The 18,637-nt window shown below is 44.8% G+C and overlaps 2 protein-coding genes across 2 annotated transcripts; both read right to left on the bottom strand.

Annotated features, from left to right (window-relative positions):
• Positions 1-8,187: 8,187 nt before the first annotated feature.
• Positions 8,188-10,670, bottom strand: LOC131887295 (uncharacterized). Its single transcript, XM_059235869.1, has 4 exons — positions 10,383-10,670; positions 9,974-10,289; positions 8,777-8,961; positions 8,188-8,708 (listed from the first exon to the last, which is right to left on the bottom strand). The coding sequence occupies exons 1-4, from the start codon at positions 10,627-10,629 to the stop codon at positions 8,284-8,286; spliced, it is 1,173 nt and encodes a 390-aa protein (XP_059091852.1). The 5' UTR covers positions 10,630-10,670; the 3' UTR covers positions 8,188-8,283.
• A 3,410-nt stretch (positions 10,671-14,080) lies between these two features.
• LOC131887292 (OTU domain-containing protein 5-like) lies at positions 14,081-16,967 on the bottom strand. The gene is made up of 6 exons (XM_059235862.1): positions 16,432-16,967; positions 16,215-16,371; positions 15,889-16,137; positions 15,577-15,818; positions 14,874-15,114; positions 14,081-14,791 (listed from the first exon to the last, which is right to left on the bottom strand). Exons 1-6 carry the CDS (start codon positions 16,933-16,935, stop codon positions 14,574-14,576), a joined length of 1,611 nt encoding a protein of 536 aa, XP_059091845.1. The 5' UTR covers positions 16,936-16,967; the 3' UTR covers positions 14,081-14,573.
• Between the last annotated feature and the right edge of the window lie 1,670 nt (positions 16,968-18,637).

Here is an 18,637-nt window from a genome sequence, read left to right as displayed (position 1 = left end):
GGGTAAAAGGGGAGGAGAAGAGGGAGAAGGAACTCTGGCCGCCACCTGAGCATACTATCTAAACGATGCGTGGGGCTCATGGCGACCAGAGGGGGGCTTACGGCTACAAAGTTTGGGCAGAAGAGAGGTTAAAGGAATTGAAGGTGAGATTGTAGTAGAGCCCCTGAGATGGGACTTTGTGCATTTGAAATTAAGGCATACATTGTGCCTCAAAGATCTCATGCACATAAATGGGTGGAAAAAGCAACACCCCTGTTTGGAACAGCCCTTCTCATTGAATTTGAGAAGGCCAAACTCTTTAAGTTTGGGACACCATTCTGGGTGAGCCAGTTTACACCCTTTGCCTGCCTTTTCGCATTTCTGTCGTTTATGGACATCGCAAATTTCGATAGCATTCTCTACTATGCTCTCTTTGACCTCTATGACCTCTTTGACTACAAGGGGCATTTCTGTCAAATCAAGAGTGTCAGTGCCTGCGTCCCTTTTGCCTACACCTGACTGGTTCATCCCACAGTCAAGTAGTGGCTGGGTGTGACCAATCCAAGCTATGAAAGCTTCCATAATGAAAGGCTTATTGATAGAGGACGGAGTTTTCCCATCCAAAACCAGCTCAAGACAGTTCCTAACCCCTTCAGAAAGTCCCTTCATCAAAGCTTCCATGGTTATTGAAAGTAAGGCTATTTGAGGGATCCTAATTGAAAATACTGGAAAACTGAACAAAGAATATGGAGAAATATTCTGGAAGCCTCCTTCAGTATCAAGAGAAAAACCGTTAGAAATGAGCGAGAGGAAATAAAAGGTGAAAAAAATAAAAGAAGAAGGAGACAGAGCCAAAGAGAGAAACCAGCGCGTGTGAATGAGAACCAGCTGTAGAGCAGGTAAACACCACACGTGCTAGGTGGAAACCAATGAGGAACGTACTCCCTGGGGACAGACAAGAAGAAGAGAGTTGGTGATTTCGCTAGATTGGGGCTACCAACAGAGGAGAAGAGATAAGAGCCGGTCAACTACGATGACCTACTCTTGGCTGACCAACTAGATAGCCTCAGCCAACATACACCAACTCGACTACAGGAACAAGCTAACATCAATGGAATGGAATAGAACAAAAGAAGGTTCTAGAACCCAATGTTGTATTGAAAATAGGAAACTAAACGGATTGTAAACAACAAGAAAAACCGACTACATTTACAAGTACCTACATGAAATGAACAGACTAAACAATAAAAACAAAATGAACTACTCCTTAATCCAAAACTACATGAAATAACCTAGAATTGGGATGAAAAATATTGACAGACGAAAAAAGTGAAATACGACATCAGCATAAAAATAAAAGATATAAGACTAAACTACTAGAGATAGGAAGATATGAAAGCTGAAGAACAAAAGTGTCTTACCTTAAGCAGCCACGCGACCACTTACACAACACAACACACTCAGACCGGCCGTTTGAAAAGATCAGGAACAACAAAATGTTGCGACTGCTCTCAACAAAAGACAGGACCGAACTGAAGGGGTTACTTCCGGCGCCGGGGTTTGAACCCACATCACCTGGGGAGAGGATTCTTACCTTGTAAGCGCTGCCCCTTAGACCACTTGGCTACGCCAGCTCCTTCCTGTTTATCTTCCACATGACGCAAGTATTGCGTAAATTCGGAGATGTATGAAAGGTGCTGTTCCTGTTGGGGAGTCCTCTTGTCGGAGGAACTTGAGAGTGCATATATGAGCGGCTTGTGGTCTGGGAACACCTGGAATTGGCGTCCCTCTGCGAAGTGTCGGAAATGACAGATGGCCAAATGCACTGCCAGAAGCTCCCGGTCGAATGCCGAGTAGCGCGTTTCCGCGTCCCGAAGTTTGCGTGAGAAAAATGCCGCTGGGGTCCAATGGTCATCCAGAAGCTGCTCCAACAACGCTCCGACGATGCGTCAACGTAATAGAAGTGGGAGCGATTGGGTCAGGATAGGCCAGCTGGCTAGCCTCTTGGAGTGCACGCTTGCCCGCCTAAAAGGATTGCGCATATTCCTCCGTCCAGTTGGGGAGCTTCGGGTGAAGAATGGCAGCGCATTGAGGTATGAAGCGGTGATAGAAGTTGATCAATCCCAGAAATTCTTGAAGTGAGCGCTTCGTTTTGGGGGGCGGAAAGGCCTGGAGAGCTCTCGGGCGGTCCTCCAGTGGCGAGAGACCTGATGCGTTGACGCGGTGTCCCAAAAAATCAAGCTCCAAGACACCCAAAACACACTTGTTGGGATTGACAATCACGCCGTAATTTGACAAATGCCGAAACAATTGCATGGGCATCCTCGTCCTTGCTGGCTACCAGGAGATCGTCCAGATAGACGTAAACGAAATCCAAGTCACGGCAGACCTCTTCCATAAATTGCTGGAATGTCTGTGCCGCATTGCATAATCCCCTATTGCCAATTCTTTTCAATCTTTATATATCCGACCTGCCCGAAGCCCTCACACACCAAGGCCTCACCATCAACCATTTTATGATACAATATCTTCAGTATGCAGACGACCTGGTTCTCTTGGCTTATTCAGCCGTGGAATTGCAGAATGCCATCAATGCACTCCACGGTTATTGCCAAGAGAACGGCCTTCAAGTCTACGCCATCAAGACGAAGGCCATGGTTTTCCATAAAGGTTGTCTGCCTCTCACCTCCTTCCATATTAACAATAGTCCAATTGAAATCGTCAATAATTTTAATTATGTTGGTTTCACCTTCTCAACTCAACTCTCCTTCACCAACCATCTCAAATCATCAATAGTCAAAGCCAGGGCCAGGGTCGGATACATTTGCAAAAGACTTCCTATCAAGAATCTTCCCCCTCCAATAGCTCTTCAACTCTTCTGGACCCACATCACTCCAATTTTCCTCTACGGCCTTCACCTTTGGCTCCCAAACGCCGCCCAATCCGCCCTCAAATCCGCCGATGCCACTTTCACCAAGTTCCTCAAACGATACCTGTGCGTGCCGCAATATGCCAACAATGCATGGACGCATTTCCTTTGCGAAACCAAGCCCCTCGCCATCCGGCTGGCAAGGTTAGTGCCTGTGTTGAACAACGTGTTTCGGTTTGTGGTCACTCAACTTAGTCGAGGTGAGCAAGAGAAACGAGAGTAACACGGATGAAAACCTGGAGATTGAGCGAATGAGGAGGTTCAATGTCGGAGCTTCCAATTGAGACCACTGAGTTGAGATACTGCAGTTGGTACTTGCTTCCAAAAGGCGTTGATTTCAAAGATCAACGAGCAAGCCGTGCTTGAGAGGGAAATCAGCCCCGATAATGGGGTATCGAACATCAGCCAAAATAAAAGTACATGGAATTTTTTTATTGAGAAGCATAGGTAGTAATTTGTGTTCCATTGGCTGCACTGAGCGACAGTCCTTTCTTGTACGCTAACCGGTCAGAGGCTGTGGCCGGCACGACGCTCACTTCCGCTCCCGAGTCCACCAAATAATGTGCACCCGTAGAGCGGTCGTTTAAAAAAAAGGAGGCGACTGTTGCTGTGGCTCGATCCATTGGTCGCCATAATAGATCGAGGGATGAGTTTTCCCGATCTGGAGCAAGGTGGTTTGCATTATCGAACACGATTTCCAAACCGGGAGTGGTACCAGCAAAGGGAATCGGTATTTGAAGGTGCTCTAACGTTTTGGCTAGGTTGAGACTTCTTGTTATGGACCAGTTTTCGGAGGGCTGCCACCTCTGCCTTCAGAGAGACCACCTCATCACTCAAGATAGAGGACAAACACACGGCGTTACCTGCATGCAATGAATGCCTAAGTGACGGGGCACACAAAGCGTCTGCTAATTCAGCCAGTTGATGGAGGGATTTGCCATGCTAGGCCCGCAAGATAAGACGGACGGACGGCTTCTGGGAGGCGAGACAAGAAAAGTTCGATGTACATGGGATCCTCTAGTCTTTTGTCAGCCAGTTGCTCCATCAGACGAAGGAGCTGGGACGGGTGCAAATCACCAAGCGGTTGAAGTGACAGGAGTTTCTGCATGCCTTGAGTTTGGGGCATGGACGTCCCTGCAACGAGTCGCTCCTTTCGGACGAGATACGGATTCACGGTTGGCACGTCCACAATGAGGTCCCAGACCTCTGTCGCCGTCTCTGAGGCCAAGAAACCAACGTTATGATTGAACTTGGTCGTTTGTTCAGTGATGTTCCAAGTGGCAAACTGGGCTTCGACCTGATGGAACCAAAGTACAGGGTCGTCTTGCCAGTAGGGAGGCAATTTCATGGAAATGGCATGGAGTAAGTTGCCATCTTCATTAGTGGCCATGGTGAGTACCAGATGGTTTGGAAGGATTTGGCTTAGGATTGGAGACTGAATCACGTGGGGGTCACCATTAAAGAGTATCGAATACGAATGACGAATACGTAGAATTCAATAGGTCTTTATTTCCTCGGTCTCCATGAACCAATGCCTTTATTCTCACACATACAAGTACAAGTACAAACAATACTAACGCATTCCGTCTCTCATCAACTCCAACTCTGACTCGCGGTAATTGATCCCCACAATGTACTATAAGTTGAAGATTAAGTCCAAAATATATTTCATACTCAATAAAGTTAGCCTTTTAACCTTACTGAAGAAAAACAGCTACAAGACACTTCTGAAACAGTCACTCATACAGGAGTTATAGGCCTATTTTTTAGATGCATTATATTTACCGTGTAATTCACCTCTTTTTGAGGCACAGTATGACGGCAGAGCTGACTCGCTACTGCATTCCCCTACTAGCTGATATTACATATTCTGATAAATAGTTTCAACCCTTTGCATCAACTAGAATTCCTTAAAGCCTAAAAAAAAATTGTGATATCACCAACCTTCAACCTACACTTCTTTTATTTCGTTACATAAAAAGAAGGATTTGCGATGATTGTTGAAACAATGACGTAGTCTCATTTCGTAAATTCCATTTTCGACCAATAAACCCACATATTTATTGCAACCACTTACGTAGAAACAATGGCAATCTACTTTTGATCAAATGAAAAATACAGATTTAAAACGTGTAACGTTCAAAGTTTGAAAGTTCAAGATTTAATGGAATAGAATGAAATGAAATTCCGCTCAATGACCTTTGGGTCGAAGTCATTAGACACTCCACTATTAGATGATGAAGGTAAGGGCATTCAACAGGTCTCATCCATGAAGGTATCACGATGCTAATTCTGTACAAGTCGATTGTCCAGCCACATCTTGAATATGCCTCTCCCATTTGGGCTCCAATAAGTTCAGTAGGTTTGCAAAATTGCCGGGAAGCCTTCGAAGGGAAGGAAGATAATGACGGGAAGGTAAGGGTGAAGCTACGGACAATCCTCAGCCTGAGAACCCGGGGAGGGACGATCAGAACTCGCATCCTTCAAGTTCGGATGATGATACAAGTCAGATCGAGTCTGACCGTAACGTTGATAAGGAAGAGAGGAATTCAATGGAGAGTGAAACAAATGCAATGACCAAGAACAGCGACAAACCGGGACAACGCGAAGAAAAAAATAATTCAGCAAGTGGTTTAAACCAGTCAGTTGAATTTCAAATGAAATCAATGAAAACAGGAAACGGGCTGCTAGTCGAAAGCAACAGGGAATTACGGCTGCCCCACACACTGAGAGACAGAAAAGCGGAAGGAAAAATGAAAGCGGTAAACTATGTGAGTCTACGGGAGGATATATCTCTTAGTGATCTTTACCCATAGAAATGGGGTTGGTGAAGTGTAAGAATTTCGGCTAAATATCTGCGATCGCTTACGATTACTCCCGAGCGAAGTTTTCAGAATTTTAGAACTTTAAGAATGGACATGATTGGGACATGTTGTTTCAACCTTGCTCAGTCAACCAAGCATGGATAATCCTGAAGCACATTCTACTGAATGGGATGGATGAATACATCCCCAAGAGACTAAGACGTGAGCTCAACAGACCATTGTGGTTAAAAAGTTACCTTCTTAAGGAGATCCGGAAGAAAGGAAGAAAATGAAAGACTGCTAAGCGCACTGGTCTCATCAAAGACAAAGAAGAATTTCAACGAATGAAAAAAGTCGCGCAATTTTCTTGAAAATGGCATCGGTCAAAAATACTATGGGCCCGAGCGTTGGGAAAGCATGTGAGGAAACGGGTATTCTATCTCCATCTCTCTATCTCCAAGTTCAAAGTCAGGTGAGGCAATATTCGCTTAAATATTGACAATGAGGAGGCTTTGTGGAGGCGGGAGAACCTAAGATCATTCTACGGATATGCTCGGGGGAATTCGAGAGCCACCAAACATATTGGACCATTGCTAGATAACGCTGGAATGGTGTGTGGCGATCCCCATGACATGATTTCACTTTTGGGGGATCATTTTACCGTGGCATCCACCTCAACAGGCCAGGGAGATGGAGATAGAATACCAGTTTCCTCACATGCTTTCCCTACGCTTGGGCCCATGGTATTTTCGACCGACGCCATTTTCAAGAAAATCGCGCGACTGCCTAAGTCGACGTCAGCGGGCCCTGATGGAGTTCCTCTCGCGGTACTAAAAGGGCTTGGACGCTCTATATCAAAACCTCTGGGTTTGTTGTTCAACGCCTCCTTGACGACTGGTACGGTACCACAAGAATGGAAGTTAGCCAATGTGTGTATCCATTGTTCAAGGGGGGTGACGCCCGTTGCCTCAAAAATTACAGGCCTATATCCCTTACCTCTTCCATATGCAAATTAATGGAACGTTTGCTCAAGGACCATATTAGGCAATACTTGGATATAAACAACCTACATGACCCGTCGCAACACGGGTTTAGATCTGGCCAATCGTGTGAAACAAACCTCTTGAGCCATCATGATTATGTGAGCAGAGCCATGGACCGTGGACAGGCAGTGGACACCGTTTATGTCGATCTGTCCAAGGCGTTTGACCGCGTTGACCATGGGATCCTTATGGAAAGAGTGGCTTCGATCGGAATTGGGATGGAATGTGGTGCGTGGATCACAGATTGGCTGAAAAGTCGATATCAGCGCGTTATTCTGAATGGTCTGTCGTTTGAGTGGGCGCCAGTAACTGTGGGAGTTCCACAAGGCAGTGTATTGGGGTCGCTTCTCTTCTCTATTCTTGTGAGTGATTTGGAATCTTCAGATGACAGGGTTCGGGTTCTGAAGTTTGCAGATGATATAAAAATTTCCGAACATCCCAGAATGAGGATGACAGAGTGCTATTCCAGAGAGGAATTGACAGGCTTAACTCTTGGGCTGAAAGAAATGGCATGGTTTTCAATCCGTCAAAATCAAAGGCGGTACGTTTTGGAAGGTCTTCCACCCCATGTCAGTATGAAATGGGTGGGGTTCCTCTTGAAGTCGTCAAGACTCACAAGGACGTATTCGTGGACCGGGATTTGAAATTTGCCAAACATGGTGCCCAAGTTGCAGCCAAGGCAAATATGCGGTCCGCACCATTAAGCAAAAAATTACCACCAGAGATCCATACCTACTGCTCCGACTCTTCAAAGTCTATGTGCGACCTAAGATGGAATTTTGCACTCAGGTCTGGAACCCAGGATTCAAAAAAGACATTCGAATAGTGGAGTCACCTCAACGTTGGTTTACAAAGACGTTGCGAGGATTCGGAGACCTTAATTGTAGGTCGTACGCTGAGAGACTTGAACATTGGGGTTTGATTAGCTTGAGACTTCGTCGGCTGCAGTTTGTTTTGCTGTTGACGTGGAAGTTCCTTGACAATCGGGTGGATGTGGGACATGAAAACGTTATGGAATCGGATCAGTTCGAGTATTTTGAAACCTCTCACAATACCAGATCATCAAGTGAAAGACATCTACGTCAACCGGCTTTTAGAAGATGGGCCCGTGAGAACTCGTTTTTCGTGCAAGTAATTAAGTATTGGAATTCTTTACCACTTCATATTAGGTGCTCTGAATCGGTGCGAAACTTTAAGGCCTCTCTCTCCGTCATTCTAAAGGAACGCTTCTATCATTTAGTAACATTTAGAGGAGGGATTATTTGTATGATTGTTTCCGCTTGGTGTTAGCTTTAATCTTACTTGTATTTTCTAATCTTACTTATATTTTCTTTCCCATACTCTATATATTCATTGCAAGATTATTTGAGTGGAATAAACAATAAAAGTCATTCTTAGTCAAAGACTTATCACAGAAATATGGAAGTTACAGCTCTTGGCTTCTGAATGTATTACTTTCTTGGAGTATGATTGGTCGACATGTATTGAAACGAATTGGCATTTACATAAACAACGGGGTATCGGACTTTTATTTCTTTAAATTTGTTTGGATGCGTCTAGGGTAGTGAGTCCACACAAGGTCAATGACTTGATCGAGCACCCCTCTGCAGGATAATCCAAGAAACAGACCCAAACTTCCTCCCACAATACCCACGATCGTGGTGACATCATAAATGTAATACTCTTTCTCTTGAACATAATTTGTTGTCTGCCAAATGAAGTATGCACTTGAAAGATTGGTTTGGTCGAATGTTGTGAAGTCCTGTCTCTCTTTGATCTGATATGTTCTGGTGGTACAATCTCTTGGACATTCCTGCACGAATGAGCCGACTTTTCCCAATACCTCCTTCATCAAAACGTCCTTTGCGTAATCGGAATCTACTTTTGAGGTGCACAAAGGAACATTGGACGTTTCCGCGTCCTCGACGATCTGGCTTTGCGGAATGGAACAAGCTTGGTATGGAAAGGAATAGGGTGAGATTAAACTTCAAGTTATGCAAATTAAAACAACCCTGGTTTACCTGTCTTCCAAGCTGCATATGCCCTCTTGAAGTTCTCTTTGGTCTTTTGAAACACACAGTTGACAAAAGAGGCGTCTTCAATATCGATACATGGAAAGTCGTTGGAGTTCAAGAGAGTGGTCTCTTTCATAGTAATAAGGAAATCATGGATAAGCCCTCTGTTTATCTTCATAAAAAGAATTTCCCTGAAAAGATTATATCTAGGTAGATTTGAAATGAAATCTCCCAGCCTAAGATTTTTTTTTTGCTCTTTGAGTTTTTCAACTGATCATGCGTTCGTAATTCACATTACGTTAAGTACTTTATAAAATCCTGTTGCTCTGACAAAATGCTACTAATAGTCAACCATACATCCATATACGCACAAGAAATTGAAACAAAGTACTGCTCTACGAAAAGCATCGTTCTATGGAATTTTCTAATCTAAAACCTTATAGTGAATTCTCATGGAACATTTCACTGGGAACATCACAGGAATGAGAGAGCTCTCGCATTGGGAGGGACTAGAAAAGTTGGGACTGTACAGTGTTCAGAGAAGGTACGAAAGGTATCTGATACTGTACGTCTTCAAAAGCATCCATGAGCTTTGTCCCAACCCAGGCTTTAGGGTCAATTCTAGTGACCGTAGAGGCTTAATGTGCTTTTTGAGAGCACCTTTAAGCCCTCGAGAATCCAGGCTAGTTAAAACAATGAAGTCCATTTCTCTTCTTTCTTGGGCTCCTTCATTGTTTAGTTTGATTCCCTCTGATATTCGTGGGAAATACGTAGGCCTTGTTGATCCGGTTATATCTTTCAAGTCAGAATTGGACAAATTTTTAAATAGCATTCCAGATCAATCCTACATTCTAGGACTAGCTCGGTCTGCCAAATCAAATTTGTGGGTAGACCAAATACAAATAAAGATTGAAAGGTAATAGATAGACGAATTATAACCTTTCATTTTGATAGTACTGGGGATTACATTCCCTGTAGCGGTTAGAAAAGCCCGTGAAAAACCACCCCCCCAAAAAAGGACCTGCACACAGATGAACTCATAACTGGAAGCTATTTTGTACTGTAGGCATATTTGAAAAAAAATCGATTCTGTATGGATTAAAAATCACCCCACAATGGTCAAAAAGACCGATCAAGTTTCCGGAGAAATACCTGGAAATTTGATAGGGCATTTTAATCACTGTGACCCGTGGTGCAACTCACTTCAGCCAATAATTAAAATAAAATCCCAATTTGTCGTCTTTGTCGTGCATGAAAAACCGAAGCGTATCAATTTTAGTCATATTAAATTGAAATTTGATCATGGCTTCTGCCGGCATGGGTGGAATAACCTCGAAAGAGAAGCAACGGCCAAGGCTGGAATTGATCTCGACCAAGGCCAAGTTTGCATTCATGCCCAGCGGTTGGGGATCAACGGAAATATTCTGATTGAACTTGATTTCCACCGAGCGAAAGATTTCTTCATATTTGTAGTTATTGCTTTCCCACCAATTCATGACCACATCTTTTGTAGTTGTGTCTGAAATAAGTGGATGAAAACAGAGAATAATACTCCTGCCTGCAGGTATTCAACCGTGAACAGTTGAAGGAGTAAGCACTATTTCGAGATTACTTGTATCGCTGAAGTCAAAATAGGTGAAAAGACCTGGATGATCATGGGAAATCCGGTTCCCGAGTTGATCTCTCTTCATTCCAGGGCAAAATGTTATTTGTGGCATCTTGATCAGAAGCGATTTTTTAATGCTGTTCGTCAGGGATGATTCTTTCTTCCAAAACTTATTAGCGGCATCTTGAACGTAAAATAAACTGACAGCCCCTAAAACTATGAGAAAGCTCCCCTTCACCCACGACTTCCACATGACAAAAGTTGGAAACAACTGTTTCGTGTGACTGGGTTAATAAGGCTAGTGATATTCCTACTGCTCAAGGAGTGGTTGAAATAATAGATGTTCACTTGTTTGACAAGTAGGCATTGCCAGCCCCTTCGTTACTCACTCAATTTGTTACTTCAAAGAAGCTTTGTTGGTTTGGGAGTGGTTCATTGTTTACCTAGGAACTACAAGCCATGAACAAAGTCAGAAGAACAACTTCTTGATTTGATAACTTACAGTTGAAGAAATCAAAATAGAAGAAAGAACAACGCGCAAAGACAACTCAACAACGTTCACCGATGATTAGAAAGCAGACGTGGTAAACGCCAAATTAAATGCAGTTTTGAATTGTTCGTGAATTAAGAGCTTCTCTGTTTTTTGCAAACCGGCTTGTGTTATTTTTGCACTCGAGGTAACCCTGACATCTCTGGATGTCAGTCTGAACAGAGATTTCCTCCTTCCGTTTCCGTTGAGTGTTTCCGCTATCTTGATGAAAACTACAATTTGAGCCCCATAACCACCTAAACGTTCTGTTCTAGTAAGCACCGAATCATTGATTTGTGCCTCACACAGACACTTTGGCCAGTTTAGCCTTGCCTTTGATAGCACGGTTTTGGGTGGGTCGAGAAATGTGTCGCTTGACCCACCAAAAAGGTAGCCCAAATGCTAGACCAAAAAAGTTCTCGGACAACTTGCTCAAACCGGTCTAATGTAATGTGCTAGAGGTGGCCGTTTGCATGGCAAAGGGTTGCATATAGGATTTCAATTCAGCGTTGGTAAATGATTCAGATTCACACGAGATACCGGTATGTCAGGATTAACTGACTGCGTATAAGAGGGGAGCACATTCCATAATTTCGACGCCTTTCAAAAATAAGTTCCAGGCATGGCTGGTACCTTCACGTTTCCCCTCGTTGACCACTGCCAAGGGTCTTCTCCCTTGTTTATGAGAAGTCCCGATCATCCAGATATGGGTCCCCTGACCATCATGTACCTTCCATGCCAGGAGGCATTTCACAGAAATGACTGATGAAGGACACTTTCCTGGCCGCCATCCAGGAGCTTCTGAACATCTCGCCAACATACAGTTGGATTTGTAAACACTGCAAGGGCAAAACGAATTTTACCAATGACGAGCGGTTCAATGAGGCGTATCAAGACTTCTTGTTCGATATGGTGCTGTAGTCTACGAAATACTCTTGGTCGCTTGTCGAGCTCAGGCCTCACATACTGACAATGTTTGAACCATTTTTCCATTGTCTGTGATCTTGATACCGAGTAGTTCGTGATGGAGAGCGCGACGAATGGATTGACAGTGCACCAGGATATCCTCCTTTGTTCCAAAGACTATGAGAGCCGTTGTAGAGAGCCACGTCCTCTTAAATAGAATCCAGTCTCTTTTTATAAAGTTGATGAGATGTTGACATCAATTGCCACCGGTAGGTCACTCGTCACGATGAGAAAGAAAAGGGCGAAAGCCCAAAGCCCTGGGGGCAACCAATTGGCAAGTGCTGGCGTCGGGAGGAACACCCACCAACATCTACTTCCGAATATTCTTCCACTCATAAAGGAGTAGATTAGAGTAGTGCTTCTCTTTCCCATGCCATAACCTTGCAATTTATCATTCAATATCAGCTTATCCACCAAATTGAACGCAGCGCACGGGTCAAAAACTACTGTTTCTTGCTGTCTTGCTGTCTTGCTTCCATATGATCCCTTAGTTGTCCCTTCAGAATATCATTCCATAGTCTTGGATGGGATATCAATCAAGCTGATCGGTTTGCTGTAGTTTACAGCCCTGGTTTTTGTCCCCCTCTTGCAAAGAGAGACCACACGGTTGATTTTCCATTCGTCGGGAAACTTGTACAGAGTTAGCATCGTGATGCTATCTCTGGACTTAAACGTGCGATATATTCAACCTAGTTGACTAAAAGGCCATGATGTACCTTGTCAAAGGCTTTGGAAAAGTCGAGATGGACAACATCGACGGTCTCATGATTCATTAGTCCCTCAATGATAACAAAAACAAAGATTCAAAAGAAAGTCAGATCCGGTTTCTCATTATAATTTCTTCCCTATGGAGAATTGATAACTAATAGCTAGTTTTTTTTTACTTTCCACACCACGACTTAAAGCTTGGAGCCAACTTTTCAGATTTGGTGCTGAGAACGTTGATCCAATCAAAGAATCCCCCTTTCTAGCCACGAAATTACTACCTCATTCAAATTTTGTGGCAAGTCTTCTATTGTGAGTAATAAATGGGTCGTCAAATTGGGAACACCTAATGGTTGGAGAAAATGCAACACCCACTTGTTAAACAAGTGTTAAATTTTAACAACTTAAATTACGACGCATTTGGTTTGAATTATCGATTATCTTTCAAGCCAAAAGTAAGGTTTGCTTTGTTTTTTTTCACGTGTTTCTACCAACCGCTTAAGGAAATGCAACCAAAACCATGAACAATGAAGAGCATAATGCTACTTTATTTACCCCGTTATGCTTTATAGGATATTTGGCCAACCAACCAACAAATTTGAGTTGGCCGACCGTGCAAAGCTAAAAGCCAAAGATGACGAGTGTGCAAGCCATCCAGTCTGCCATAAAAGCATTTTGTCAAACTTTTCTCATCTAATTGTGAATGTATTATTGATTATATTATTCAAAACTAGAAGGTTGAATCTTAATATTTATCTTTGTTTGTTTTTCATTTGCCAAATCTATGCCTTTTCAAACTCTTTAAATCCATGTTTTGAATTATTCAAGTTATTACGGTTGGTAGAAACATAGCTTGTAGTATTTGTTCCAAAGACTAGATTCACAACTTGAAACATCCCTTTTTACGTGCATGATTTCATCAGATGAAAAAGCTCCATCCTTTCTAAAGGTAAAAGGTTTTGTTTGCGTATCTTTCCAAAACATTAAAATCCCCCAAGTTATTCTACAAGGAATGAAATCCCCGGTACTAATAACATAAATGATTATGTTCTGTCTATTTGTTACCACTTAATCTTTTTACAGTATTTGTTCTACAAACGAATTCGAATATCAAATTCAACGCCTGTTGTTGACAAGTTATTGCTGTTTTTTCATTTGAAATATATTTTGGGCATATTTTAAATGGGAGAGACGAGCGATCGTTCAGAAAGCCCAGAGGAAGCTGTGGTTTTGGGCTCAAGACATAATTTCTGCTTTGTCTGACGGAAATCCCTTTCCCAATCCCATCTGCTGAAGAGAATTATTTGAAAAGCGATCTCTAGCATGCTTAGATGAACTTAATTCAGCCATCATCCAAGTATCGAGCCATCGCTTGGTTGCACTAAATCAATTTTAAATTTTAGTGTTCATTCACGTGGCCAGAGTTCCAAAAGTTTAATCATTGCTTTTTATCACGATGCTCCTGGACCGGCGATCCGCAAGAGTTGAAGTGAGGCGCTCCAGGTTCATTCCAAAATCTATTTTAAGCCGAACTGTGTAGCTAAGATTGAAGAAAATCAATGACGATAGAAATTGAATGAAAATGAAATTTAAGAAAAAAGATGAACCGAAGGAGAACATATTTCTTTCGAGCATCTTCCCCCAATTTAATGGCGTTCGCTCGCACTTCACAATTATTCAAAGTGATCGATTCAAATGGCACTTAAGGTTGGTATCTTTCTCTTCTCCGACCACACTGTAGTCTCTTCCTCTTCAATCTTGTGCGAAATGAGATTTGTTCAAATCCTCGACGTCTCGCCAAGAACACTGGCGCTGATTGCACAGCTGAAAAACCGGCGGTGGTGGATGTGGCGGTGAATCTACTCAAGTTCTAGAAGTACTGGCCAATGGTTGAGTGGCAGACGGATGATATATATTCTTAGACGATGGTGTTGATTTATGCATTGAGTGCACTTTGGAACGATTTTTGAACTATTCTTTTGAAGAGGCACTCGACACTAAGACGGCTTGGCCGACGTTGAAGCTTTACTGGATGATGAAGCGGATGAGGAGGATGAGGAGGAAGAAGAAGATGGAGGAGCAGAGGAAGAGCAAGCTGTCTCGCTCCCATTATCGTTGACCGAGGCCTGTTTCTGTTTCAAGGAGTCCAGATATTCCTGTTGAGATGCAGCTAGAACCTGGGTTAATACATCAGTCTCGGCCCAATCTTCCAGCCCTGAAAAGAAAAAGAATCGCTCACTCATAGACTCATGGAGTTAACCTTGCTTAGAATGAGATTAGACGCCGAGATTCCTTACCAAACATGTTGGGCGGCAACCCGCTAAGAAAGCTAGCCGTTTCGAAAAGTTGGAACCCGTCATAGTCACGCCCGACATTGCTTGGAGCAGAGGACGTGGCTTCTTCCGAGGATTCGCTCGAGTTCAGTGATCCATTGGAAGTGGAGCCCGGACATTGGCCAAAGGCTGTCTGACTAGATTGAGACGAAGTGCAAGGCAACGGACTTTCACATTGGGTGGAGCAACCCGCCTTAGGAGAGTTCTGTAATGGTTTAGTGGAGATAGCAATTGGGTTACTGATAGGATGACCAATTTCAGATTTTAGTTTGATCGGGGTCAGAATAAATCTTTAAAACCATCATCAAGCGGAACGGTTCAAATGGGTTCATAATCAAAAGTTTTCATATCTACTATCTCCATTTAAATTCTATATATTATTTTATTCTATGTTACTCGCCAATACTCTTCTTCCATCCTTTGGGTGGTCTGAGTGGCATGCACAATAAACAATAAACTATTAATCAGTAATTACATAGCTAAAACACATTCATTTTCGATTTAAGACTTAAATAAGCACCTGTACAGATGTTACCACACACTCTCTGACAAAACATTGATCTAAGAAGCTCGTTAGAACATGTTATCGATAGTTCAGTATACCAGTTAAAAAAAACCATGAACACAAATAAATTTCCATCCTTAGCATAGTTTCAGATAATCTTACCGCAGATGCTCCAGCGACTGCAGCGTGAAGCAGGCTACTGTGGTGTTTGGGCGAGCCCATTTGTTTGCTGCACGAAGCTTTGGGCGATGTCATGCCTTTGGGAGTGCGGAGGTCTCCGGAAGTGACGGTGGCCGAGGCGGATGCGCTTTTGGAACCATTGCGTCGTTCGTTGTCGCGCAACCATTGCAAATAAGACTCCCGCGCTACTTGTTCCTCAATAGCCTCGTTGGTGGCCTCCCAATCTAAAAGTGAGTGGTAGCCATCGATAACGTCCGTCTCCAGGAAAGAACTCTCTTTGGACCTTTTACTTACCTGTGGCCTTCAGTTTATCTTCTAACATCGTATTCTCGACCAGATCGTTTTCACTGGCCTTGCATGCTTGTCCAAGCAAATTGCGATCCGCCAATCCGGGCTGAAACCCGGGCAATCCCAACCCGATCCCAATACTAGCTTGATGAGGATCCACGAGAGAGTTATAATGACAAGCGCGATGATAGCAAAGTCGGATTGGAACGTTAATTTTCTCCGATTTTTGAAAGTTTTGGAAGATATTGATCGGTTCTGGAAGTCACAGACACACACAAGATAATAATGCTACGTAGACATTGGAATCCCGCTGACCTATCACAAAACCTTACCCAAGCTGTAGCAATAAATATGAATTGGTCGATTGTACATTTCACTCAGAGCTTGGATCTCCAAATGGTTGCCGTGAACCTCGCTGTAGCGTTTACGCTCCACGTAGCTGTCGATGTCCTCAGTCATATATTGCGAATAGTAATCGGCATTTTGAGACTGAAATGAGAGTTTCAATGTGAGGAACGAGTCAGGGGCCGTACTTTGATCTGAACTTACGATGTAATCCATACAATGGTCGCGAACGCAGGCATGCATCTCTTGGTCACCATACACTTGATCGGCCACCGATCGGAACAAGCAATTCCCATCCTCGACCATATATTTGATGATGTAGCCTTGCTTCTTAACCACTCGCTCAAAGCGACGATCCTTCTCTAGCCATTCCTCTTCGCTCATGTTCACTCCCAAGTGTGAATACTCATCCTCAGAGTTGTACCCACCCTCAGGCTCATGTGTCTCGGGACAAGCGGGCGGTCCACCCCGGTTCATGGGCGGCGAAGGTAAGACATTGGGGCGGGGCAGCGGTCCGGTGCTACTTTTATGCCGCTTGCCTCGATGACGACGCTTGACCGACACGGGCGGATCATCATAGGCCACGGCCGAAGACGAGCGCTTCTCGCCGGCCTGGAGCTTGACGGTCTGATTGACCGGACTGGACCAACGGGGCGAAGACGAGCCTGCTCCGCCGGGCGACCACGCGGTAGCCACAGCCGAGACCATTTGGGCGGCGAAAGCACAGGCTGGAAGAGACACGAGACAGGCGGGTTAGGGCGGATATTCGAGGTCAGGTCTTTTAGCTAAAGGGGCCTTGATCGAAAGCCATTGATATCGCGGGGGGGGGGGTCTTTAAGGACAGTACCCGAAAAGGTTATCGTGCGTGCGTTCCCTACCGGCGGACTAAGAGGGTTAAGCCGTATGAACGAAGGCTGGCCCACGAGGGGAGATTGATATGGAGGCTCAATGGCTGGGAAGTGTGGTGGGGGTTTCGTTTGAGTTGGCGCGTAAAGAAAGAAATGTTATGGCTGGCTGGTACGTTGGTTCGAACTTGAAACCGAATTTTAAGCTAATCTCAGGTAAAGTTATGTCTATCTATCCAAGAACTCAGTTAAGCCAGAAAGCCCTCAGACACCTCGACTTTCAAAAGGGGTCTGTCTCCATAGATCATGGGCCTAACCAATTGACGCCAATCACCGTAGCCTACGGGTCCGGCGCACATCCTCAATCGAGGGTTGGACCAGCATCTTGACAGATCAAGCCACACCCAAAGCCATTCATACATTCGTTCGTAGAAAGGTTGCTTTGGGATTTCAAGACCCGACCCGTGAAATTCCGTTTCAGCCGAGCCGTAGTGGCACCTGCCAGGCAAATTCATCAACCTGGGCGGGGCCACGAGTCAGGCCCCGCCCATATCATACCCGCTAGGGGCTCGGGCAGTCTCACCGGATGGGTATTGTGGGCGTTTCGATCCACGTTGCCGGGCAACAAACCATTGCCATTATCGGGTCCTTCGCTCACGCCGCCCCCAGCGCCCCCATTGCCATTGGGCGGGCCCTCGCCCCCCCGGACCACGGGAATGGGCGGGGCGGGCCCTACCACGGCGCCGTTACCGCCGCCATTCCCACCACCATTGGTGGCCGAGCCCTTGCTCTTGGCCGGCCCGAGAATGGTCATGGTTTTGGTCCAGGGCAGAGGGCGTGGCCAAGACTAAACGAGAATGGATGGACTAATCGACCAGTCAAACGGGTCAACCCAGGATGAGTCCAAAGATCGATGGGTGGAGGGATGAAAAGGGGTGGGTGGGCCGGAGCAAAAGCGTCACTGGGTCTCCTCCTCCGATCACTCATGAGCCATTGGAGGCGAGCCAACCAATGGAACCAAGCCAGGAGGAAACGAACAAACTCGGCTCCAAATCGATGGAGGTCCTTCCGTCGTTTCTCTCGGTCTCACTCTCACTCTAAGGAGATTGAAAGATAGATAGATAGATAGACAGAGAGCTAGAGAGAGAGCGAGCCAGTTACCTTGTCAATGACGTCTCGGACACTAATAGTCTGGCGTGACCACTTCAATTGAAACGTCATCGCCCAATAGTGGCCAGGCTAGTGCTGGCCCCCGTCAGGTCGAGGAGTCAGAGGGGAGTGAGAGGCGTGGTATCGAGTATTTTGGCTTAACCTACCATTTCAGGCCAGGTTGGGTCCGGTCCGAAGAAAAGGCACACTAACATAATGCGGATGGATCCTGTCGGATGGGTAAGCTGGTCAGCCCATGGCCATCTGAGCCTGCTGGGATGGACAAAGCCCTGTGGCCTGGGCCAGCTTCCGGCTAGTCAGGCTCGGGCGCTCAGCTGATAAAAATGACGGCCCATGCGAAAACTCGAGCTCAGCTGGTCTGGGCCATGTCTGGGCATTGTGTGCACTGACTGGTC

This window comes from Tigriopus californicus, chromosome 9 (genome assembly GCF_007210705.1).
Source record: "Tigriopus californicus strain San Diego chromosome 9, Tcal_SD_v2.1, whole genome shotgun sequence".
Lineage (NCBI taxonomy): Eukaryota > Metazoa > Arthropoda > Copepoda > Harpacticoida > Harpacticidae > Tigriopus > Tigriopus californicus.
Note: the sequence above shows the minus strand (reverse complement) of the source record. Positions and strands in the feature narration are given on the sequence as shown.